Raw genomic sequence first — 25,061 nt, 5'->3', positions numbered from 1 at the left:
CTTACTTTGTAAAGCGGCTCAGAAGTATGTCTGATACCAAATGTACAAATTCATATCAAAACTATATGAAGGTACAATTGTACCTTTGCGCCCGGTTAGCGTTGTAAGAATATGCGCCTGGACGAGGGTTAAAAAATAATTGAATATATTAAACAATTTTACATTCAAACTTGAAATAGTGCTTTCGTTGCAGTGTATAGCTTTAAAATTAATTTACACTGTACATACGTTTTTCGATTAAATTGGTCTCAGAGCCCTTGGGAAGGTTAAAAACTATATTTTTAACATCTACATGAACTTCTCATTCTCTTCATCAGAATCGCTAGAAGTTAAGAAAGTATCTCGAAGGTGTTCACACGGTTTTTATCAGGAATGGGTCATAAATCAATATTTTTGCATCACACGTTTGGGTACCAAGTAGTCAAAAGATAAAGTAAATGTGATCATAAAAACCTAAAAATAATAAATATTCTTCCCAACTGAATAATTCTTGCCGTTTTCTGATTTGTATATGTAGATGTATCCATAACCTTCTCAACAATAAATTGCATTTTGTATGGGAGGTGCCACATCCCCCTTTCCAATACAAAGCACTTTTCGCCATAAGTACGCCAGCAAAAGCGGTTCCATAGATAATCGATATTTGAATTTCAGTTTGTATTGGAAGTGCCACTCCCCCCTTTCCAATAGCTATAAGTTTTCGCCGTAAGTAGGGTATTTATAATTTATGTATCCGTGCCAAGTTTCATCACAGTTTTCACATTTTAGTCTGTATGTAATATGCCCGCCCCCTGTACAATGGGGCCAAACTTTTCTGGATTAGAGGAAGTTGTATCCATTCAAGAGAACGGTGCCCGTTTTTGCTACAAACCCTCTTCAAAGGACCTCTGGTGTCATCTAATCGATCCTTGATCAAGGTAAATTTTTGTATGGCCACTTTCTACAACAAATCTAAGCATCTGAAGCAATAAGATATTATTTTCCGGCTAACTTGTATGAGGCGGCCCACTGTGCGACACCTTACAAATGGTTCATTAATGGCGAAAACAGCTTTTCTTGTAAATACTGTCAGACCTGCAAACTTTGAAGTGCTTAGAACACCTAGTTGTGTATTTAACCAATTTTTAATACCAGCGATTTTTACGTGCCCCCATTGCGTTTTTGGGGTTTTTAGGGAACCTATAAAAATAGTTAAAATAGAAAAAAAGTTAATATAAAAAATGTTAAACAAACAATGGATATTATTACTGGAAATCTGCTAAAGAGAAACAAAGTTTTCCAATTCTATACCATTTCTACGAAAAATTGCTTTTCTCCATATAAAATACATGGAAAACTTTGAGCGATCTCTAATTATTTTTTGTTTTCAAAATAAAAAAAAAACAACAAGGGTATAATTTTGTTCGTTACAGAACAATGCTAGCGGGTGAGAGCATTAGAATTCCGAATTTACTTGGCTTTCGGGCCATCTTAATATACATACTCGTACATTGCTCGTAAAAAGTGCGATAACTTGATACTAAACAAAAAAAAAAAACGGTTACCAACATAGCTGAAACTGTGTCTGAAAGATCACTTTCATTTGAAGCGGCAAACAGTACTTTGTATCTTAATCAGCTAGGAGCTTAACCCTTAAATATCTCTCAGGATTACAAGAAATGTTGAACAACCTATCATTTCCACCACTCACGGTCTGGTGCGTGGACAATTACGAGAAACAGTCTATGGTGATACATATTATTGCTTCGATGGCATACCATATGGCAAGCCACCATTGGGAGATTTGCGTTTTAAGTCGCCACAACCAGTTGAACCATGGCCGGATGTACGCGATTGCACCGAAGTGGCACCCAAATGTATCCAATACAATCGCTATACTGATCGCGTTGAAGGCTCTGAGGACTGCTTGTACTTGAATATCTATGCAAAAAAGGTAAAAGATAATAATATTTTATAAACAACTTCTTTCATATATTCCATAGCTAAAATCCGAAAAACCTCTGCCGGTTATGGTCTACATACATGGTGGTAATTTCGCAACAGGCAGTGCATCTCGTCTGGCTTGGGGACCAGACTATTTTATGATGAAAGATGTTATATTCGTTACTATGACCTATCGTTTGGGAGCGCTGGGTGAGTATATAGATGTAACTAAATATGTGTAAATATTATAGACATAATTCATTAAAAGTATCTTGGACCCAGAAACACCCTGCTCGCGTTAGTAAACAAAAGCGGAACTGGTACACTGTTTTGTCAAAAAAAATGCGCATCCTCTGTGGTATTCGCCATCGACCATGCGCAAAGACCGTAAATCTTTCTCTCAGATGTTTTTATAGACAATTCTTCCGGGTGATTTTTGTACGTTGAGAGAGGATTCTCTATAGGATTTCAAGGCTGACATTACATTTCGTTTTAATGCTGGTTCCTAAATAAACTAAGTCGTCTAACTTTTTCGAACGTGGAACCATCAACAAAGACATGGATGCTGAGACACTTACATATGCCCTGTTTGTCTGAAGACTGGAGATTCTTCGTCTTTTCCTCGGACAGAGGACTAAACTGGTATATAAAGTGGAAATCCTTTGCAAGGGTTCTACACTGACCGATTCAAATTGGAAAACAAAGTCTAATGGGGAGTGTCTTTGGAGCAACTAAGAGTATAAAAGTCATTCCGTCTACCGAATCACTGTATTTCCTAAGGTAGTCAGTCGGCTCCAAATGCTCTGAATTATGTGTCATATAACTCGGAAGCTGATCACTTAACGTGGTTGCAGATCAGTTCACTCCACACCCGGCTAAATAAGCAATGAGAGGAAGGACGAGATTGAACGGAAGGCCAGTTCCCTTCCACTTTCGCTGTCGTAGCTCAATACACAAGTATTTTTCTTATAAGAAGCAGGCGCAATGTCAAAACAATTACAAACCTGCAACATGAACAAACTTCTTAGCTGTAGGTTTGCTGACCGGTCGAATTTCTCTAGCGAAGTACGCGGCGATACTCGGAGAGGAGTAGACTGAGATTCATGGGTTCTGAACTCTTTAAAGACCTAAGCGATTTAGTGCGCATACAAAAAAGCATTGCTCAAATTTTTTAATTGTACATACTGGTTTTGTATAGGAGAAGGAGAGGGGGGTAAATGAGATCCCTTGTGGTACAAAAGCTGGTCGGAATGAGAGCCTAAGTGTGCTTGTTTGTACACCGTTAGGCGCTTTAGTCTAACCTAACAGACTAAATATATAAATTTAATTTTAGATGGAAAGTTAAATTGGGGATCCAACATCGCTGAAAGGTTGTATGCCCATCGCACAGGCCTCAGGCTTAACGCGACCTAGAAATGGATGCACCCATACATGGATCACTGTAGAATTTTATCAAACCTTATTGGATTTTCTCCAACCAACTACATTCCACCCACTCACACCATCAACACTCAGTTCATGACCAATCTCTCTTCAAGGAAAGAGTGGACATTGAACATGTTCAGGGGAAAAAATAGATCCATGTTTCCACGGATAGATCAAAATTGGAACAATTTCAGAACAATTAAGTGCATCTTTCTGCTCACGCCTTCTTGGCACCAATGTCTTTAACAAAGGCAACGTCAGTGGTGCACTGTGAAAAATAACACTGACATCAAATGTAGTCGTTCAATTCCATCGATTTCTTAAAGAGGTGGGTGGAAGATTTCGCTCACACATAGTCTCGGTCCCAGGCCATTGCAGCAACAAGAAAATTACATGGACGAAGAGGAGGGGAAACCATCGAACATCTACTCTGCTATTGGCCAACACTGGCAAAACTGAGGGCAAAATGTCTTGGCAACTATATTTTCGATGATCTAAAGCGTAAAATTAATAGCAGAAATAGGATTGATTTATTGAAAAAAATTTGTAGTAAAATGACAAATTTGTAGATGAAAATCGGTTATTCTGAGCCACTTAACCCTCTCCGATACCCCTAAGTTAACGTTGTCATATCACCCTGAGCAGATTGAGAAAACAAATAAAAGTGCTGCCTTTAACAAAAACCACTTCCTATTTTTTCCCAGGTTTTCTCAGTCTTCCCGAACCAGAGCTGCAGGTTCCTGGCAATGCTGGCCTCAAGGATATTGTAATGGCGCTGAAGTGGCTCAAAAACAATTACATCAATTTCAATGGTGACCCCAACAACGTTACTCTCTTCGGCAACAGCTCAGGAAGTGCCGCCGCACAAATGCTGACGCTGACACCAAAATGCGAGGGCCTCTTTCACAAAGCGATTCTTATGTCCGGCGTATATCTGCGAACACCCGATATTCCTAATGTCCACCTTACTTTCGCTAAGCGGGTGGGCTATGAGGGCGCAGAAGATAACAAAGATATTTTAAATTATCTAAGCTCACTTGAGGCGGAAAAGCTCTGTTTGCCGAATTTTCTAGCAGAAGAGGGAAGGGACCCAAATATGGCGCCTACCTTCTTACCCGTCAAAGAAAACGCTGGCGTATCGGATGCTATAATTACCAAAGACCCACTTGAAGTAATTGCAGATGAGAAAGCTTGGTTTTATAGTAAACCGTTATTGTTGGGGGCGACTTCCTTTGAATCTCTAGCGCGCTACAAATTCTTCACAACATATCCAAACCTATATGAGATCTTGAGTTTGCATCCGGAAAAATTATTCTCGCATGAGATTGGAACCTCGTGTGATTTGGCGACGCAACAGCAATTGGCAAGGAAACTCATAAAGTTGCATATGGGAGAGAAGGAGGTGAATTTGGAAAATGTTATGGATGTTATGCGCGTAAGTAGTCTCTATTAAAGATAGATTATTATCATTCTTACATTCATCATTACAGTTGGTGTCGCACGATTTCATGTATCATCCAATGCATCGCTTTATGAGTGCACGCCTCGGTCGCGTGCATGCGCCCACATATCTATACCGCTTCGACTTCGATTCACCGGATTTTAATTTGTATCGCATCAAGTGTTGTGGACATGAAGTGCGTGGTGTTGTTCATGTGGATGAACTTGCCTATGTTTTTTATGCACCGCAGTCTTTTAAGTTGGCACGCGATTCTGAAGAGTTCAACTGCATCGTACTCATGATGGATTTACTCACTGCATTTGCTGCTAATTCTGATCCCAATGTTGATAAGATTAAACCCATAGTTTGGGAGCCACTGGCATCAAATGACGAACGAAAATGTTTAAATATTAGTAACGAGATCACGTTCATCGATTGGCCTGAATTGGAAAAATGTAAGGTATGGGATGAGTACTTCAAGGACGAGGGATTGAGATTGTTTTGAATTGTATTCAAATTTTCTGTATGTACTTTATTATAGACTTACAAAATTAAGTAGCTTCTAAAAAAACTTCAGGATTATTAAATAAAGATCAAGATATCTTCTGTTTAAAAAAATAACATCATATGTCTAAGGTGACTTAGTATGATATGGTTTGGAGGCGTCGATATGATGGTCGTTTTCTTTCCATTGTCTACGCGGAGGGATTTGCTGTTGTCCTCCAAGGATAGACGAATCCAAGGAGCATCATTAGCCATTCGTGCAGCATGCCTACTACTCGTAAGGAGTTTTAAGCGCTTAACTAAGTACTAGTAGTGCCAGTTACTGTCAAAATTCGACCGTTTTTTCTAGTTTTATAAAACCCTTGGAGAAGTTTTCTAACTTAGCTTAGCTTAGTGGAACTAAAAAAATGACTATATCTTTGCAGGTCTTTAAATTTACCCGGTACATGTCAGTTTGTCTATAAACTTCAATACATATCAATATTTCAATGAATTTCAAAAAACCAAAATTTCAAAAACCCAAAACTGTACCTTTCAAGGGCTCGGTGGATTTCGATAACTCAAAAATATATATTTCTCGATATTAATCGAAAATATTAATTAAACTTTGGATACTGCTATAAATTTCGATAACTCGATTAGTTTTGATAGCTACATATTTTTCGAAAGCTATCTACAACCAAATTTTTATAAAGGAATTTATTTCGATTTCTATCGAAAAATTTCAATAGGTTATCTTACACTTTCAGTTACTCTTATTCTTATATATTTTCGTTGTTTTAAGTTTCGTCGTTATCTTCGATTATGACGTAATATGTTGTCTTAATCGTTATCGTTTATTTCTTGATCGTCACATTTATCTCTATTATAGAATTGCAGTTCAAATACGAAGCTACATAAAATGCGAAAACAACTCTAATTGAACAGGTTGCAACAACTGCACACAAATTCGGAATTTGTATACCCGAGCGCACTTGTGCACACGGGTATATTAATTTTGTTTACATAACGGTTGTTTGTAACAGCCAAAACGAATCGAGATAGATATAGACAAATGTATACATAAATGCTCAGAATGAATAGAGAAGTCGATTAAGCCATGTCTGTCTGTTCGTCCGTCCGTTCGTCTGTCCGTCCGCCCGTGTACACGATAACTCGTGCAAAAATTGAGATATCTCAACAAAATTTGGTATGTAGGTTTCCATTTATCCAAGGTAGGTTGGCATTGAAAATGGGCAAAATCGGATTGTAACCACGCCCACTTCCCATATAACGGTAATTTCCAGAAATACGAAAACTGCGATATTTTGGTAACTACTGGAGATTATTCACTCAAAATTGATATTTACAATAACTTTCAGACGGAAAATAAGAATATTGTAAATTTTTGGAAAATGGGCGTAGCCACGCCCACTTATGGTTACATGTGTATATCTTGGTAACTGCTGCACCAATTTCTTCCAAACTTGGCACGTTTGTTGGTCTTGGTACAGCATACTAAATGGCCGAAAATTTTAAAAATCGGACAATAACCACGCCCACATCCCATATAACGGTAATTTAGAGAAATACAAAATCTTCGATAAAACAGTAAATATTGAAGCTAATTTATTCAAAATTGATGCTTGCAACAATTCTTTACCAAGAAATGCTTTTATAGTAAAATTTTGGAAAATAGGCGTGGCACCGCCCACTTATGATCACATATATGTATATATCTCAGTAACCGTTATACCAATTTGTACCAAACTCGGTACAGTTATTGCGCTTGCCACTCAAAAGCAAAACATGGAAAATTATTGAAATCGGACTAAAATTACGGCCGCATTTAATATAACGGTAAATTTTATAAATGCTTGAAACTGCAATATTTCGAAATTTAAAGACGCTAATTTACTCAAAATTTATACACCCCTGCTTACCATCTAGCGGTAGCTTTCGGAAAGGTGAAAAAACATATATTTAATACTTGCGCCGGGTATTTAATGTTCGGCTCCACCCGAACTTTGACTTTCGTACTTGTTTTTATACCTTTCATGAGCATGAAATGGTATTATAACTTTGGTCCGATGTTTGTAAGTACCAGAACAAAAAGAGATAGACCCATTAAAATGTATACTTATATGATCAGAACGTCGAGCTGAGTTGATTTATCCATGTCCGTCTGTCCGTCTGTCCGTCTGTCCGTCTGTCCGTCTGTCCGTCTGTCTGTCTGTTTGTATGCAATCTAGTCTCTCAGTTTTCGAGATATCCGGATCAAATTTGGTAAGTGGGTGTATTTTTATAATGTATTAATCATTTGTCGGAACCGGAAGAATCGGACCACTATAACATATAGCTCCCATACAACTGATTTTCAGATATGAGATTTTTCGTTATAACTTCTCCATTTATGCAGCTAGGAACATGAAATTTTGCAGTACTTGCACCTATTATCAACAGAATACTTACAGTGGAAATTACAAAGATCGGGTCACTATAACCTATAGCTCCCATACAACTGATTGTTCAGATATGAGATTTTTCGTTATAACTTCTACATTTATGCAGCTACGAAGATGAAATTTTGCAGCACTTGCACCCATTATTAACAGAATGCTTACAGTGAAAATTACAAAGATCGGTTCACTATAACCTATAGCTCCCATATAACTGATTGTTCAGATATAAAATTTTTCGTTATAACTCCTCCATTTATATAGCTGGGAACAGGAAATTCCGCACTGTTTTCAATAATTATCAACAGAAAACTTACAGTGAAAATTAAAAAGATCGGATAACTATAACCTATAGCTCCCATACAACTGATTGTTCAGATATGAGATTTTTCGTTATAATTCATGCATTTATGCAGCTAGGAACATGAAATTTCGCACCATTTTCACTCATTATTAACAGAATACTTACAGTGAAAATAACAAGGATCGGGTGACTACAACATATATCTTCCATACATCTGATTGTTCAGATATGGGATTTTACTGTAAAACTCCTTTATTTGAACAGCTAAAACCGATAAATTTCGTAAGATATTTTATAAATAATAATACAAAGTCTACTGAGAAAATCGTCAAAATCTATGCTGTATAAGCTTTATCTCCTATAGCACTGATTGTTCAGATACCAGTTTTTGCGATATATCTCCTTTATGTAGGAAACTAAACCCAATAAATTGTGTCGGTTTACATACCGATCACATAGCAGTGAAAATCACTTAGATTGGTGCTAATATAAGGTATATCTTCCATACCTCTGTTTGTTCAGATGCGATTTTTTATATAGGTATGTAACTCCTCTATCGATGTATGCAGATGTACTCAAAAGCAGTAATCTGTCAAAGTAAAATTTGCAGATGTTCATGAAAGGTATGAAGCCTTCGGCATAGCCGAAGACAGCGCTGCTCTTACTTGTTTTTTTTTTAATTTTCTATGAATAAATGAAAAAAAATAAAACTTTAACAAGGGAAAAATTTAAAAAATGACAGCTTCTGTGCCAAATTTTTGTATTTGTGCTAAAGCCTGTTCTGTTACAAAAAGTCAAGTTACTAATGAAGGAAATCGATGGATGGGCATTAAAAACCAAAAAATAGAAAAAGATACACATTTATTTACGGAATGGTTATTTTGCAAGAAAAATAACAAAAAATTATATGAACAATTAAGAATTTGATATTTGATTGAATCTTTGATTGAGTATCTTCTTCGTCCGAGTTTTAATTCAAATAGAAGCTGTAAGCATCGTTTTCTCCAATAACTTGTAAAATTTATCTGTCCTTTAAACACACAATTTGTTCCCAGAAAAATGTGTTTGAATATAACTTTTTTTTTTTTTTTAAGATTCATTTATTTATTAATTCAAAGCAATAACAGAATCAGGGAAAGCTTAATCGTGTGAATTTTTAAGCAAAACTAGATATTCTACCTCTTGGAAGAAAAAAAGGCAACTTTCATAAAATCCGCACCCTGGAATTACGGTGATATTTTTGAATTTTTTATTATTAGGCCTACTATTTCTGATTCAGTGAAACTTTTCCCATGAAGACTTTAAAGATACTTATTTACTACTATTAAATACCCGGCGTGCTTCATTGCGCCTTAACAGTATTTTTGTGTTGCTTGATACCCATATTTCAATACTTAATTTATCTTATCAATTAAATTAAGTTAAATTTTCAAACATGTGGCAACCTCTACAAAAATATTTTCGGCTCTAAGCCTTCTTCTTTATTTTGACAGCCATATTTTAATAATTACTTTATCTTGTCAATTTACTTAAACTGCAATTTTCAAATACGTAGGAAATCTCTATGTATAAAGTTAGAGCTCTAGCAATACTTCGGTGAAAATTGCATTCAATTTCATGTATTTGTTTTTGAGTGATGCTCGTACAAACATCAGACTGACAAAAATTCTTGAAATTGTTGATTTGAGTTTCATTGCTCTAAAAAAATCCCTCATATTAAAATTTCTTTAACATCTAAAATGCACAGAAATGTGGTCAGTTACAGTTTTATTATATGTATAGATTTTTTACGCTATCCAAAGCTTTTTCTCAGGAAAAATATTGTGCAATTGGAAAGAAATTACGAAGGTTCTCTCTTGATTACAATAGTACTTAGCTTCATTAAATTTAACAAATTTTTACGTAGTAACATTGGGCTTTTTCTTAAAATTCCTGACCTTTTCCTTAATTTTTTTTTAATAAATCAAGTAATACATCTGAAATTTCAAGAAAAAGTAATTGCTTAGTTTTTTTATTTATAAGGCCCTTTTTCTCGCTATTCATTTTATACGCCCACAAATTACCAAGCGAGGGGAATCACTGATAGCAACAAAGTATATGAGTAAATAGAAGAGTAGGTATATAAAAATGAGCGTAAAATATGAGCTCAGTGATCAAGCGGTGCTCAGCTACACATTCATGCTTTCTGTGAGGGTCAATGTGCCCGCGATCAATGAAAAGCTTAGAAAGTGATTTTCTCACTAGCGCTACGTATGTATTTTATATGCTTCTATTTGTGCTAGCGCATGTGATTTCAGTGTGACTCTTTTGCTTTGCTGCTTTTTCAAAGCAACAGTCTCTTTTCAGTCATTCATTTCATTAGACGTAATAATATTTCATTTTAGTTGAATATTTTCTGTTGTTTTCTTTGCCTATTTGTTGTGATAAAATATTTAACTAATTAAAAATCGAAATGAAGTAAAACATTTACATTATTGAATTAGTCAAAAGAAGCTATCAAAATATTAGATATCGCTTCGATTATTATGAAATATCAGAAAGAAATTACTGTGTGGCATTATTTGGTGACTATTTAAAGAAGAGCATATTTTTCGACGGCGCTGTGCGCCACTTTCGGGTAATAGAGAGAAAAACTGGCCGCATAATATGTATACTCTTAGACTAAGGTGCACCTAGAAATCATAATGAGCACGTAAGTACATAAATATGTGTGTGAAAAAAATATACACTAAGGGCCGGTTACTCAATGTCTGGTTAAAACTAATCTGCGGTTAAACATCGTACAACAGGGAGTCGGTAACGTCGATAACTATGTTTAACGGGAGATTAGCGTTAACCAGACATTGAGTAACCGGCCCTAAGCCTGTAATTGAATAAAATTCTTAATTATTTACAGACAAGAGGAGTATCTCCTCACTCTGCCGTTAGGCAAAATATTAGGCCGAGTTTGTACGTCGATTTACGATCAAACATATTACAGCTTTGAAGGTATACCTTACGCTAAACCACCGCTGGGCAAGTTACGTTTTCGTGCGCCACATGCTGTCGAACCATGGACGGATGTGAAAGACTGTACAAAGTGTGCTAGGGGGCCTTTACAAAAGAATCCGGATACTAATAAAGTAGAGGGCGCTGAGGATTGCCTGTACCTAAATGTTTATACAAAAAAGGTATGATGCATCAAAAATCATTATAGTATGTTCAAAGGCCAGCTAAATTGGGTAAATTTGGGTGTCAATTGAGATTTGAATGGCAGCGTTGATAGAAATTTAATTTAGAATAATTGATTGGTACTGAAAAAAATCTCGAAAAACTCAAAAGTTTTACTTTGCGCTTAAAATTTCGAGGTTTTAAGGGTACTCGAATGGCTAGATTTTTAAAACAAATTATAAGGACTGGTGTCCACTTTGACATATTGCTACTACAAAATTTGTTGGCTCGTTTTGACTTAACTTTCTTTTCGCTAATACTTGCAAATCAAATTGTGTTATGCAGGATTTTAACTAGGTATTAAATGACAACAATTATAATGACAAAGTTGGGCATTTAAAAATATTCGTATCATTAAAAAATGGCCATTAAAATCATTTCCACATGGAAATTTTTAAATGCCTGCATTTTTTTGTAATTTCAATGCCGTGGAAATAGGCATTACGGGACAAAATTATATACATATGTAATTGAATTGAGTGTCTTCACTAATTTTTTACTGACTTCAAAAAAAAGTGGAATATTTTTTTATATGTATGTTACTACATAACATTGGACCACGTTAACCGATTTTTTAGAGGTGGTCCCACATTAATTTGATTTATATACGATCATTGGATCATGAAGAAATTAATGGTAGATAGTCTTAAATTTTTACTTGATTAATTTGAAAATTTTACTTGAGAATTTAAGTCGGTTTTATTACAAGCTTTTATTTAATTTTCTCTGCACGTATGTATGTTTGTTAGGGGCAAATCTTGCAATCAATTACAAAATAAGTTCAAGTAGCACTTTAATTTACCAATTGATTAATTAACTGAATATATGAACACAGCATTATTCTTTCACTACTAATTTAAGAGGCATGGTATAATGAAACATTTATTTGCTCATTTCGCAGCTAACATCCTCCAAGCCTCTACCAGTTATGGTCTTCATCTATGGCGGCTCTTTTTGTATGGGCGCCGCGAATCGAGACTTATATGGACCCGATTATTTTATGATGGAAGATGTGGTGCTGGTCACCTTTAACTATCGACTCGATTCCTTAGGTGAGTACAAATTTCTTTTCATACATTTCATTTTTCTTATGCAGAGAGATTTATGTATATTTCCCTTTCACACTTAGGCTTCCTCAGTCTGCGCGATCCTTCGCTAAAAGTACCCGGCAATGCTGGTCTCAAAGATCAAGTGCTCGCTCTGAAATGGGTAAAAAAGTATATAGCGCATTTCAATGGCGATCCTACAAATGTGACACTGTTTGGCGAGAGCGCCGGCGCTGCTTCAACACACTTGCTGATGCTCTCGGAGCAAGGACGTGATCTCTTCAAGCGTACCATTGCCATGTCGGGTACTGCGCTTAATTTTTGGGCAAATATGCCACAATTGAATACTGCATTTCGACTGGCACATTTTCACGGATACAAAGGGGATAATATTGATGCACATGTATTCGAATATATTAGCAACCTTGCACCTGAAAAGTTAGTAGTGCATTCCTTGTTGAGTGAAGAGGATCAGCGCAATTCGTATATGTTTGCTTTTGGTCCAATTGTGGAGCCGTACGTAGAAGACGGTTGCGTAATACCTGAACGCCCCTTCGATATGCAAAAGAAAGCTTGGAGTAATCACTTGTCAATGATGTTGGGCGGATCTTCCTTTGAGGGGTTACTTTTATATAAAGTACTTAAAGAGAACCCGATTGTAATACAACGTTTATTCCGCGAGCCGGAACTGATACTGCCTGAGGAAGTGCGTCAGATCCGTAAGCACAAAGATGTAAAGAAATTGGGCATAACTCTACTGAAATTACATTTTGGCGATGAAGAACCCAATGACTATTCATTGTTTAAGTATCTGGATGTGAGTGTGTGCGCTCTTTTAGTATTTGCAATAATGATTTTTACACATATCCCTTTTCATTTTTTAGATCTTTAGCTTTAAAATATTTTGGCATGATTTTCATCGCACAATTTTGTCACGCCTAACATTCGCACGTGCGCCTACCTTTCTTTATCGTTTCGACTTCGATTCACCGGATTTCAATTTTTACCGCGCGAAATATTGCGGTAGAGATAATGTGCGTGGCGTAGCGCATGCCGATGAATTGTCGTACCTATTTTATTCGAATAACTCTCGTAAATTATTTACAAACACAGCCGAGTATAAAACTATAAGACGCATGATTGGTATGTGGACCGCCTACGCGCGGAGTGGTGATCCGGACTGCGATGAATCGGATCCGATTATATGGGATGCGGTGACGAAGTATTATAACTTGCGCGCAATGCTTATTGGGAAAGAGCTGGAGTTTAAAGAGATTCCAGAAAAGGATAAATTACTAGTCTGGGCTAAGTTATATCCAAGTCCGCAACAATTATGCGGAGCGGATAGGGAAGAGGATTATTATTGGGGCGTGCCAATACCAAGTTTAGATTAAAAAATGTGCAATTTTAGTTTTAAAAAGTAGATAGCTAAAGAATAAATGTTTTGTTTTGTAAGAATACATGACCGAAATGCAATACTTTGTGCAAAGGTATTGAATCAATTTCATCATAATGACGTAAAACATATAAAAATGCTTTTTTAAATTTTGTTTAAATATTTCAATTAGGTACCTCCTAAGGGTTTAACCATATTACTTTTTAACTAAATGTTTTTACATAAAAAAAAATTATTTACCTTTGTGCTTTTTTTCTTACAGCCAATTCCACGAAAGCAATTTAAGTAAAAAATTACTTTATTTTTTGAATTGACAGAAAAAACATCATCTTTTAATATTTAAGCGGCAAATAAAGAGTAGGAGTTAATTGATATTAGAAAACTTCTCTAACTCGGACCATTCATATTTACATACATACATACACACGGTCCATTACACTATGGGGCAACAGCTCAGCATAAGTGGCGAAAATATGAAGCGAGGAAGTCTTTGGGCTCGCTGATTATGAATCTGAAGGCAGATATGAAAAATTCAAAAAGGCTGATCCAATATTAAAAAAGAATAATAATAATACAATTTTTATGAAACTGTCTTTTTGCCCCTAATTACGAATCTGAAAGTAGATTTTAAAAACACAAAATGGTGAATCCAATGTGAACAGTCCGAATCTTAAAATTAAGAGGCTTCAGAAAACGAACTCCTATATGTGGAACTTAAAAAGAAGCAGTATGAAATACTAGACCGCCCTCACCCGCTTCGCTGAGTGTATGAAATTTCTACGTGCTACAATGAGTAAAATTTATTTCAAGAAAACTCAATTAAAAAACAGGAGGTTTGAAATTTGATTAACCATTTTCAAAATGTGTTCAAACTTAAACTTTCTTTGTCATACTTTTTCAATAAACGTATCCCCTGAACTGAATTCGGGATTTTAAAAAGATGGAAACCTCTTACATGTAGTATTGAAATGAAGGCCTTCAAAACCCATTTCGATTAATACCCATATTATAATAACTTATTTAAATTATTGAATAGTTGGAATTTAACCTTTTAGAAAGATGGCAACATACATATTCAAAACCATTTTGATTCATCCCAATCTTCTATACTAATATATATTTTGAAAGCCATTTTATATGTATTCGCAAAGCTCGAAAACGGCCGAACCGATTTTTTTTTTAATTTCAGACACCTGCTCCAGACGCCCCAAGGATTGTTATAGGCTAAACAAAATTTCGATGTATAAACGGAGCGTGGCACCTTCCATACAAACCGATCTTTTCATAATGCATATCTCTGGAAGTGTTCATGGTAGAATACTGGAACTTGGTACGGCGATATATGAAATCAATCTTATAGTCATGGAGAAAAATGGGCTATTTGGAAAGAGGGTGTGGCACCGTACAAACATATGTATATATAATTCCTTTGCATATGTGTTTGTGAGTGAAATTCTCCTAAATGCCCGGAATGATTTTAACAAAGTTTTTTGTGTGCTTTTGGGTGGCGCTCTGTATAGTGTAGTTTCACAATTTCACTCGCCAGTTGGCGCTGGAGTTAAGTTATTACAAAAAATCTCATTTATGATCCACTTTGGCTAATATTCAAAATATGTATTGGTAACGGTAAAGGCAATACTACTGCCAAAAAGGGCTACCAGGTGGCGCTGCAGTCATTACGAATAATCGCCGAATTAGAAAAAGTGCCGTCAATATCAGATTAAATCGACCTGCTGCACCACTGAGTATATCGAACTCTTGTGTGTTATGATTGGCCAATGGATGTGATTTGCCAGTATTATTATGCGTTAAAGCTTCATTCGGAGACACCAGGATTGAGTTGTGCAGGGGTAAATCTCAAATCACCACCGATAAATCAACCGCCAGAACCATTGCGCACATTTTACTGTAATACTTAATTTAAAATAATTGAATTTAATTTTTAAAAAGGTGGCAACCCTTGTGAAAGACTTGAATATTATTCAAAACTTTCAAACTAAAGGTTTCTTTACAATATTTCGTTAGGCAACCATATTTTAATTCTTCAGATAGCTTGCGTATAATTAATTTAAATTTGACTTTTCAAACAGGTGGCTACCCTTTTCAAGATATATTCGAACTACAGCCTTTTTAAGCCTCTTGACATCCATTTTTAATATAATTTTCAAATAAATAACTCCCTTAATTGAAGTCGAATTTGATTTTTTTAAAGGGTGGCAGCCCTCTTCCCTAAGTAGAGAATGATTTTGTATATCTCCATACCAAGTTCCAGTAATCCACCAAAAATATTTCCTGAGAAATGCAGTATGAAAAATTCCGTTTGTATGGGAGGTGCCACGCCCTCTTGCCTAATCGATATTAAATGTATCCTATATTTTAAATTGGGCTTAATAACAGCAGTGTACGAAATTTCATGATGATTGGTTGAGTAGTTACCCCGTGAAAGCATAGCAAACAAACAAACCCACTTTCGGATTTTCAATATTAGTAAAGATTTGAAAAATATAAACACAAAAAAGATGTATATGTATTTTTATCGATATTGTTATCAATTTTTCTATCGATATTTTTGGAACTTATCGCTATTTTATTAGCGATATTTTTTATCGATTTTGTTATTGATATTTTTTATTTTATTATCGATATTTTTATCAATATTTTTATCGATATTTATCGATTTTGTTATTGATATTCTTATCGATTTTGTTATCGTTATTTATCGATTGTGTTATCGATGTTTGTCGATTTGGTTATCGTTATTTATCGGTTTTCTACCAATATTATCGTTTTTGCTATTGGAATTTTAGTCGAATTTTTCATAGACTTTGTTATCGATACTTTTATCGATTTTGTTATCGATATTTTTTATTTTGTTATCGATATTTTTATCAATACTTTAATCGATTTTATTATCGATGCTATTGATAATATTGGTTCCGTGCGCAGAAGTGGAAAATTTTTGACTGCCATTCACCTGGGAGTGGCCAGAAGCGATTCTTGTGCGTACGGTTCAAATCGCAGCTCACAACGTCCGGATATTTATATCCACGTATCCTCTGGGTAGCAACCAAATACCCGTTTGGGAGCGAGCTAAAGTGAAAAGGCGTAAAATTTCGCGTGCGCTGGGTTTGGGTCCCGCCACGTTAAAACCCCGCCCAATGAAAAGAAGCAAACAGCCTCGGATGTGACCCCCTTTTTCTGATGACGACCACGGCAAATGTATAAAGGACTATGATTTAAGGGTATGCACCTGGAATATCCGGACCCTTAATGGGGAAGGTGCCTCTGCCCGGCTGGTTGATTTCCTCGGGAAGACAAAGGCTGACATCACCGCCATCCAAGAAATGCGATGGACGGGGCAAGGAAAAGTAAGCGTGAAGCCTTGCGACGTCTACTACAGTTGCCACGTAAAGGAGCGTAAATTCGGTGTTGGATTCGTGGTAGGAGAGAGACTCCGTCGCCGAGTACTGGCGTTCACCCCGGTGGACGAACGTCTAGCCACAATCCGCATCGAAGCTAGATTCTTCAACATCTCGCTCATCTGCGCCCATGCCCCGACGGAAGAGAAGGATGAGGCGTCCAAGGATCTCTTCTATGAGCGCTTGGAACGTACATATGAGCGCTGCCCCCGACACGATGTCAAAATCGTGCTGGGCGATTTTAATGCCAAGGTGGGCAAGGAAGGGATCTTTGGCGCCACCGTCGGAAAATTCAGCCTTCACGACGAAACGGCCGATAACGGACTGAGGCTGATCGACTTCGCCGAGGCCCGAAATATGGTAATATGTAGTACTAGGTTCCAGCATAAGAACATCCACCAAGCTACATGGCTGTCTCCAGATCGAAAAACGAGAAACCAAATCGATCATGTTGTGATAGACGGAAGGCATGCTACAAGCGTTTTGGACGTACGTACACTCCGAGGGCCAAACATCGTCTCGGACCACTATCTTGTTGTAGCCAAGATACGCACCCGCCTCTGTGCAGCAAAAAATGTGCGCCCAACAATGCAAGGAAAGCTTAACGTCGAAAAGCTGCAATCACAACAGACTGTCAATTTATTCGCCACTCGACTCCCACACCTGGTCTCTGAGAGCACTCTTCAACAATCCAACGTACGCGAGCAGTGGAACCACACTTCCCGATCATTAAGTACCGCCGCCGAAGAAGTAGTTGGATTTCAGCGAGCCCGAAAGAACAACTGGTACGATGAGGAATGTCAAGAAGCCGCAGAGAAAAAAGATGCCGCCTACAGGGCCACGCTGCGATCGGGCGCAACGCGAGCCATGTGGGACCGTTATAGGGAACTGAAGAAGGAAGCGAGACGTATTTGCCGCAATAAGAAGAGAGAGGCCGAAATACGTGAGTGCGAAGAGCTTGAGATGCTGGCCGACAGGAAGAACGCCCGAAAATTCTACCAAAGGGTTAGGCGACTTACGGAAGGTTTCAAGACCGGGGCGAACTCCTGTAAGAACAACAATGGCGACCTAGTGACCGATGTCCAGAATATACTTAAATTGTGGAGGGAACACTTTTATAACCTACTGAATGGTAGCAGCGCTTAAAGTAGTGAGGAAGACGAACCCGAGTCTCCAGTCGATGATGATGGAGTAGCTGTCCCACCGCCTGACTATGACGAGGTACGTATAGCGATTACGCGGCTGAAAAACAACAAAGCTGCTGGAGCTGACGGCCTGCCAGCCGAGCTATTCAAGTACGGCGGCGAGGAGCTGATGAGGTGCATGCATCAGCTTGTATGCAGAATATGGTCAGATGAACGCATGCCCGACGACTGGAATTTAAGTGTGCTCTGCCCAATCCACAAGAAAGGCGACCCCGCCATACGCGCCAACTACCGCGGAATTAGCCTTCTAAGCATAGGTTACAAGGTCTTATCGAGCGTATTGTGCGAAAGACTGAAGCCCACCGTCAACGAGCTGATTGGACCTTATCAGTGTGGCTTTAGGCCTGGAAAATCCACCATAGATCAGGTATTCACAATACGCCAAATCTTGGAAAAGACCCGCGAGAATAGGATCGACACACACCATCTATTTGTCGATTTCAAAGCCGCTTTCGACAGCACGAAGAGAAGTTGCCTTTATGCCGCGATGTCTGAATTTGGTATCCCCGCGAAACTAATACGGCTGTGTAAAATAACGTTGAGCAATACCACCAGCTCCGTCAGAATAGGGAAGGACCTCTCCGAGCCGTTTGATACCAAACGAGGTTTCAGACAAGGGGACTCCCTTTCGTGTGATTTCTTTAATCTTATGTTGGAGAAGATAATAAGAGCCGCAGAACTGAACCGCTCAGGCACAATACTTTATAAGAGCGTACAATTGCTGGCGTATGCCGACGACATCGATATTATCGGTAAAAACAAGGGCTACGTCTGTTCTGCCTTCTCGGGATTGGATAGAGAAGCAAAGCGAATGGGTCTGGTGGTGAACGAGGACAAAACGAAGTATCTCCTGTCAGCACACAAACAGTCAGAGCATACGCGTCTTGGCACCCACGTCACTGTTGACAGTTACAAGTTTGAAAAAGTAGACGACTTCTTTTATTTGGGAACCAGCATTAACACCAATAATAATGTCAGCCTTGAAATCCAACGGAGAATCACTCTTGCCAACAAGTGCTACTTTGGGCTGAGTAGGCAATTGAGAAGTAAAGTCCTCTCTCGTCGTACAAAGATCACACTCTATAAGTCACTCATCATGCCTGTGCTGGTGTATGGCGCGGAAGCATGGACTATGAAAGCATCTGATGAGGCGGCTCTTGGAGTTTTCGAGAGAAAGATTCTGCGAAAGATTTACGGACCTTTACGCGTTGGTGATAGCGAATATCGCAGACGATTTAACGATGAGCTGTATGAGCTTTACAACGATATAGCCATAGTGCAGCGAATTAAAATTCAGCGGCTCCGCTGGCTTGGCCATGTCGTTCGGATGGACAGAAACGCTCCTGCTCTGAAAATATTCAACCCGGGCCGCGATGCTGGTAACAGAGGAAGAGGAAGGCCTCCTCTGCGTTAGAAAGATCAGGTGGAGAAGGACTTGGCTTCACTTGGCATTTTCAATTGGCGTCAGTTAGCACAGAAGAGAAATGACTGGCGTGCTGTTTTGGACTCGGCCAAAATCGCTTAGGCGGTTACAGCGCCAATTAAGAAGAAGAAGATTGACATTCTTATCGATTTTGTTGTCGATATTTTTATCGATTTCGTTAATGATATTTTGTTGGATGTTACTATAGATTTGGAGACTGGTCGATGGGCGGTTTTGCAAAAACATGTACGATATTTACATATTTATGAATTTGTGTACCAAATGTTAAGCAACGCAATACATAAGTACTACATTTTAATGCAAAATACACAATCGAAATGAGACACTTCAACAACCTAGCTAGCAGTGAATTGCTTTAAATTTACATAGTAAACATACGTGCCGCTTCTTATCAAAAGTATTTAATGAGTAGGTAAATATTTTCGTAATTAAGTAGCAGTGAAAACGAAAGTAAAAAGTGTCCAATGGCGACCGTCCGCATGATTTCGATATTTAAGACTGCTGCACTTTTAACCAATTTGTTGTCACCAGAGGCATTATCAACGCTAATAACTACATAATGCTTGCAACGCAATACCCGGCGCCGAATTGGGCGATGCCGCCATTCACCGTTCGCCCTGCTATTTCGCCTACTTTAACAGAATTAGAGCGGTAGCGAAAACAGCTGATACCATTTCGTCGCACTTATAAGTCAGGCGACCATATTTTGAAAAACGAAACCATATTTAGAAATGATGAAATGATAACAAATATACAAAAAATAAAAAAAAGGCAAGGCGGAATTATTATAAGTTATTTTATGTTAAGCCAGATTTAACGAATCGATCACCGTATTTTTTAACCATCAAAAATAATTCGTGTTACATGCTATTTTCTTTTTAATCTTTGAGAATAAAAAAAAACATACGGCCACCTTTGGCATGTACTGCCGCAATCGCCCAGCAGAGCGATAGAAATAAATCTATCGCCACGAAACGCCGCCGAGCGAACTTCGCATTTCGCTTTGGCTGTGTTCAATTTCATATGCCGGCGGGTGTTTTAATTTTGACTGCGATTATTTCGCTGTGGTGAGTTCGCCGACATTGTGTTTCCACGGTAACATGCCTAAAGAAATTTTTGAACGTCTGATACACAGTTTATTGCTGTTTGAATTCCCCATGGCGCGCTGGTATGGTGAGAGGCGTTCACACCAAAACCTATCTACTCAAGAAGCAAAAAATACAACGAGGTTACGGAAACTTATTTTGACAGCAACTTCCAAACCAATATGTGACTAAGATCTTAATACTGTTCTAAGCGATGACGAATCACGAACTTCACAGATGTCCAAGAAGGTATTGAGAAAAACCTCTGCTTATGTTATCCGACGCGCTGAACCCGAATCCGAGGTCTTTTACTGTCAAATAGGGAAACAATTATTGGTTAAAGATAGAAAAGCATATACATAGTTTTTGTTGTCGCTAAATCCGAATGTAGGGATTACTTAATTCTTCAAGGTCGTCTAGACTCTAGATCAAAATTTTAAAGTTTATATAAAAATTAGCAAATTTATACAAAATTTCATCCAAATTTTTAGTTTTTTATTTTTAATATTTTTATTTTATATTTTTTTATATTTTTTTTTGAGCTTTGTACCACGATTGTTTATTAGGAAAAATTGAAAAAGCAACAAAGTCTAAGCGGTAGAAGTTATAGCAGCTATTTCGAAGATAACCACATTTCCTCATCAGACTTCTTTTTTTCTATTTTCAATTCAATTTTTCCTAATAAATAATCGTGGTAAAAAGCTAAATAAAAAAAATAATATTAAAAATAAAATGTTAATAAGCCACACAACATTGACAAGAAACAATAACATTGACAAATACATAGTTTAGGAAGAGCCTGCCTGAAACTATACAAAAAAGCAAATAAGCAAATGGATGTATAGAATTGACAACAACAACTACGCTGTCGAGTTTAAATAGCGGCAAATCAGCTTCACTTGATAGTAGTTGGTTGAATAAGGAAAATGAATTAGCAACAAGAGTGTACGGGATGTACATAGCTCAGTGGTTAACGCTTCTGACTTTGAACATCGATTACGCAGGTTCGATCCCTGCTGAAGTCTAGAAAAAAAGAAGTCTGATGAGGAGATGTGGTGATCTCCGAAAAGAGTTCAGTTACTTAAACCAAGTATATTTTTCTCAACACATGATTTAGTTATAGTTGCATTATTTGGTTATGTTATGAGTACCAAATCATGTGTTTAGAGAAATATATTTAGTTTAACTTTTTTTGAGTGTAGCTACTTGAACCTTGAATTTTAATTTATTTAAATTTACGAAATTACAAAACTGCATACTTAAAAGAATTCTAAAAAATCTAATAAAATAAAATTCGTTGATTTTTTATAAATGTTCTACAAAGTTTTAAATTTTTATTTACATGATTTTTTTAGATAGTAATAAGCTACATTTTCATTAAAAAAAAATAATTAAAATTTTTTGAACAAAGAAAAATAGCCAAAACTTAATTAATTGTCCATTTCCTCTTTACATTCTCGCCACCGTATGTACATACATACATACACCCGCGTACAATCCGACAATCTCGATAACTGAGCGACTACTTTGCGTTCTAAGAGACAGATATGGCTAAATTGACTCAGCTCGGTGTTTTGATCAGTTTGTCACAGCTTCTTCTCCATCTACCTCTTATTCTTTTTATATTTACAAACATCAGACCATTGGGTATAAAAAGCACTATGCATTCCGCTCAAAGCAATTAACTTTTTCTTTATTTGCTGATGTAATAATTTTTAATTACCAAACTTTTATCTTATCAGCCAATGTTTCGATATACTGTAGTTCACAATTGACATATTACCAAAAAAGGCAGCACAGGTAGATACATACACATACATGTACAAACATATATTATTCAAAAGCCAAATATCGTTACCTAAACGCGAAAAGGCGGTAAGTCCCTTTTTTGAAATGGTTCCGTATAGACGAAAAATCGGCGTCGTTTGGCATTATCTGTCATTCTGCATTAAAAACTAAATTTTGAAGAAAAGTGGATTTGGCACCTTTTCACCTTTAGGTAGCGATATACCACCTTGTATCTCAGTTTATAAATAAAATAAATGAGTAAGTACAAACGGCCTTGCAAGCTTGCGATACCTGCTACAATTTAGTGCATTTCACTTTAAATATTAAACTTTGAAATGTAAATGAAAGTGTAATAAAGTAGGCTGCTAAGCATTTTCAGAAGTACGCTATTCATTACTAAACTTTAAACAGACAATTTTAAAGCCTTGGTGGCTATTAAATAAAATATTTTTTGTTTTTTTATTTGAGTGGATTATGCAAATTCTTTGCAATTGTTTATCGCCTTCACAAAAAAGAAATCGCAATTCCCTTTCGTTGAGTTTAAATTATGTAAGTATACAGTTCTTAAAATAATTTAGGTTAATGCTCTTTAATTCTTAACGCTCTGGCTATTTAGAATTTAACTTTACACCAAGGCCAGTCTAATTTTAAAGGAAATATACAAAGTAGAATATTTAAAAAACCTGAGGGGAAAGAACGGAGCAGCGGAAATCAGACCTGGCGTACTTCGTTTCGCCCAAGGCCATTTTTTTATTTTAACATTTCGCTCCAATATTTAAACCAACAAGTCACGTTCACGACTTCCAGTGACATTACGTGACGTTACTCTTAACGGAAGCGATTTTGAGATGATGATCATAGTCAAAAGATTTCTCTGTTTTTTGTTGACTATTTCTCAGATTTTCCCATATCTTCATCATCATTTACATATATCCTTGACGAAATTCTTGCAATTTTCCAATGATCTGGCGTTTCATAGCATCACAGTTGCCAACGAAATAAATTTGAATAATTCGCTGCCAAGAAAAATAATCTGGTTCGATGGTGAATCTGTAACGCATAGTTGGTGGCAAGTTCAAAATGTCCGGGTATCGTTGGCCCACATAAGTCTAGTGTACATAGACTTATTTGAGATGAAATCCTTTAACGGTCTAATCCTTGCATTTGTGGGCATCCATCAAGAATTGTCCTTATTCTGGTGATTCGCCAGGGATGAAGATGGGAATGAGGTCAGGATTTCTGTTGATTGATTTAGCGGTAGTAATTTGACTTAAACCCCTGCACAGCTCAGTCCTTGTATCTCCGAACGCACTGTAACGTCAAATATTCTCAATTTGTATTTCTTATCAAAATTTAATCATAACCGCTAAGAGTTTACAACCCAATATAACCTACATACGTAATTGTTTGTTGATACAATTGTGAACATGGGCCACCATTTCAATTGTAATTTAATGATCAATACTAAAGAAATAGAAAATATTCTTATATAAAATCTTTTGAAAATCCGCTTTCTAATCGGGAAATTTTTTCAATTTTCTATTATAGAGTCACGCCTAGTGTTACGTAGGCAACTTTACTTCATAAATACATACATACAGACTAAAATTTGTAGAGAGTTGGCAAGCCTCTCCAAAATTAAGTGAATTTCATTCTCTGAACATTTCACACAAGATATATGTACATACATATATTCAAGTCACTAAATTGTAAACAGATGGCAACACCATCCAAAAGTTTGAATTTTTCAACTAAACCGATGATTGGGGATGGCAGCGATTAATTATTTGATTAAATTAATCGATTATTTTGGTCCAATTTACGATTTAATTGTATCGTAGTATTATGTTTCATTAATCGATAGGTTTTTTATAGCTCTACAAAGGCATGCAGTATTATAATAACTGCATTTTTTCGTAAGCGAGCGACAAAAGAACGCTCAACTCGGGAAAAATTTTCTTTTAGCTAATTAAATTACACTTTTTCCAGTCTAAAGAATTTAGCGACTACAACTTTGACAAACCATTTTTCATGTGTGTAAAAATCTACGCAATCTAATCAAACAACAAACTTTATATCAAAAGAAATTTTCAGTTGATCTTGAGCAAGCGACGCAGTCGGTTCGCTGCGCTGTTGTAGAAAAGTATTTAATGAAAACGATCCAGTAGAATAATAAACATTCCAACACCAACCCATAGAGTTAATTACGTACGCGCGCTTAAAAAAGCCTCATGAATAAGGAGTATGTAGCTAGGCGTGTATGGCAGCTAAATAAATACTTACGCATACAAATTATATCTATGTATACTATCACCAAATAAAACAAAACAAAAACTATGTGATAAATAAAAATATACATATGATCTAACATTGTAAATAGATTTTGCGGCACTTAATTGAATAATAACACTTGTTTATTAGCGAAATTACACA

At 36.8% G+C, this 25,061-nt stretch overlaps 2 protein-coding genes across 3 annotated transcripts; both read left to right on the top strand.

Moving 5' to 3' along the window:
* The first annotated feature begins 1,383 nt into the window (after positions 1-1,383).
* LOC118753878 (esterase B1-like) lies at positions 1,384-5,902 on the top strand. Of its 2 annotated transcripts, XM_036488753.1 has the most exons (4): positions 1,384-1,933; positions 1,983-2,133; positions 4,053-4,783; positions 4,839-5,902. In XM_036488753.1, exons 2-4 carry the CDS (start codon positions 2,010-2,012, stop codon positions 5,292-5,294), a joined length of 1,311 nt encoding a protein of 436 aa, XP_036344646.1. In that variant the 5' UTR covers positions 1,384-1,933; positions 1,983-2,009; the 3' UTR covers positions 5,295-5,902. The 2 variants fall into 2 exon arrangements, with proteins under 2 accessions (XP_036344646.1, XP_036344647.1); XM_036488754.1 differs by lacking the exon at positions 1,384-1,933 and having other exon boundaries at positions 1,946-2,133.
* Positions 5,903-10,404: 4,502 nt separating this feature from the next.
* Positions 10,405-13,818, top strand: LOC118753877 (esterase B1-like). The gene is made up of 5 exons (XM_036488752.1): positions 10,405-10,727; positions 10,932-11,205; positions 12,147-12,297; positions 12,375-13,108; positions 13,176-13,818. Exons 1-5 carry the CDS (start codon positions 10,720-10,722, stop codon positions 13,683-13,685), a joined length of 1,677 nt encoding a protein of 558 aa, XP_036344645.1. The 5' UTR covers positions 10,405-10,719; the 3' UTR covers positions 13,686-13,818.
* Positions 13,819-25,061: the final 11,243 nt, after the last annotated feature.

The sequence above is a fragment of the Rhagoletis pomonella genome, unplaced genomic scaffold, assembly GCF_013731165.1.
Source record: "Rhagoletis pomonella isolate Grant_MI unplaced genomic scaffold, Rhpom_1.0 Rhpom_scaffold_02993, whole genome shotgun sequence".
NCBI classification, from domain to species: domain Eukaryota; kingdom Metazoa; phylum Arthropoda; class Insecta; order Diptera; family Tephritidae; genus Rhagoletis; species Rhagoletis pomonella.
The sequence above is the reverse complement of the archived record's forward strand: the minus strand, read 5'-3'. Positions and strand labels throughout refer to the sequence as shown.

Bases quoted from the DNA above. Each gene is read 5' to 3' on its own strand.
- LOC118753878 (XM_036488753.1), top strand. From the start codon at position 2,010: ATGGTCTACATACATGGTGGTAATTTCGCAACAGGCAGTGCATCTCGT. The intron at 2,134-4,052 runs GTGAGTATATAG...ATTTTTTCCCAG, and splicing joins CTATCGTTTGGGAGCGCTGG to GTTTTCTCAGTCTTCCCGAA. The intron at 4,784-4,838 runs GTAAGTAGTCTC...TCATCATTACAG, and splicing joins ATGTTATGGATGTTATGCGC to TTGGTGTCGCACGATTTCAT.
- LOC118753877 (XM_036488752.1), top strand. The intron at 11,206-12,146 runs GTATGATGCATC...CTCATTTCGCAG, and splicing joins TAAATGTTTATACAAAAAAG to CTAACATCCTCCAAGCCTCT. The intron at 12,298-12,374 runs GTGAGTACAAAT...TTTCACACTTAG, and splicing joins CTATCGACTCGATTCCTTAG to GCTTCCTCAGTCTGCGCGAT.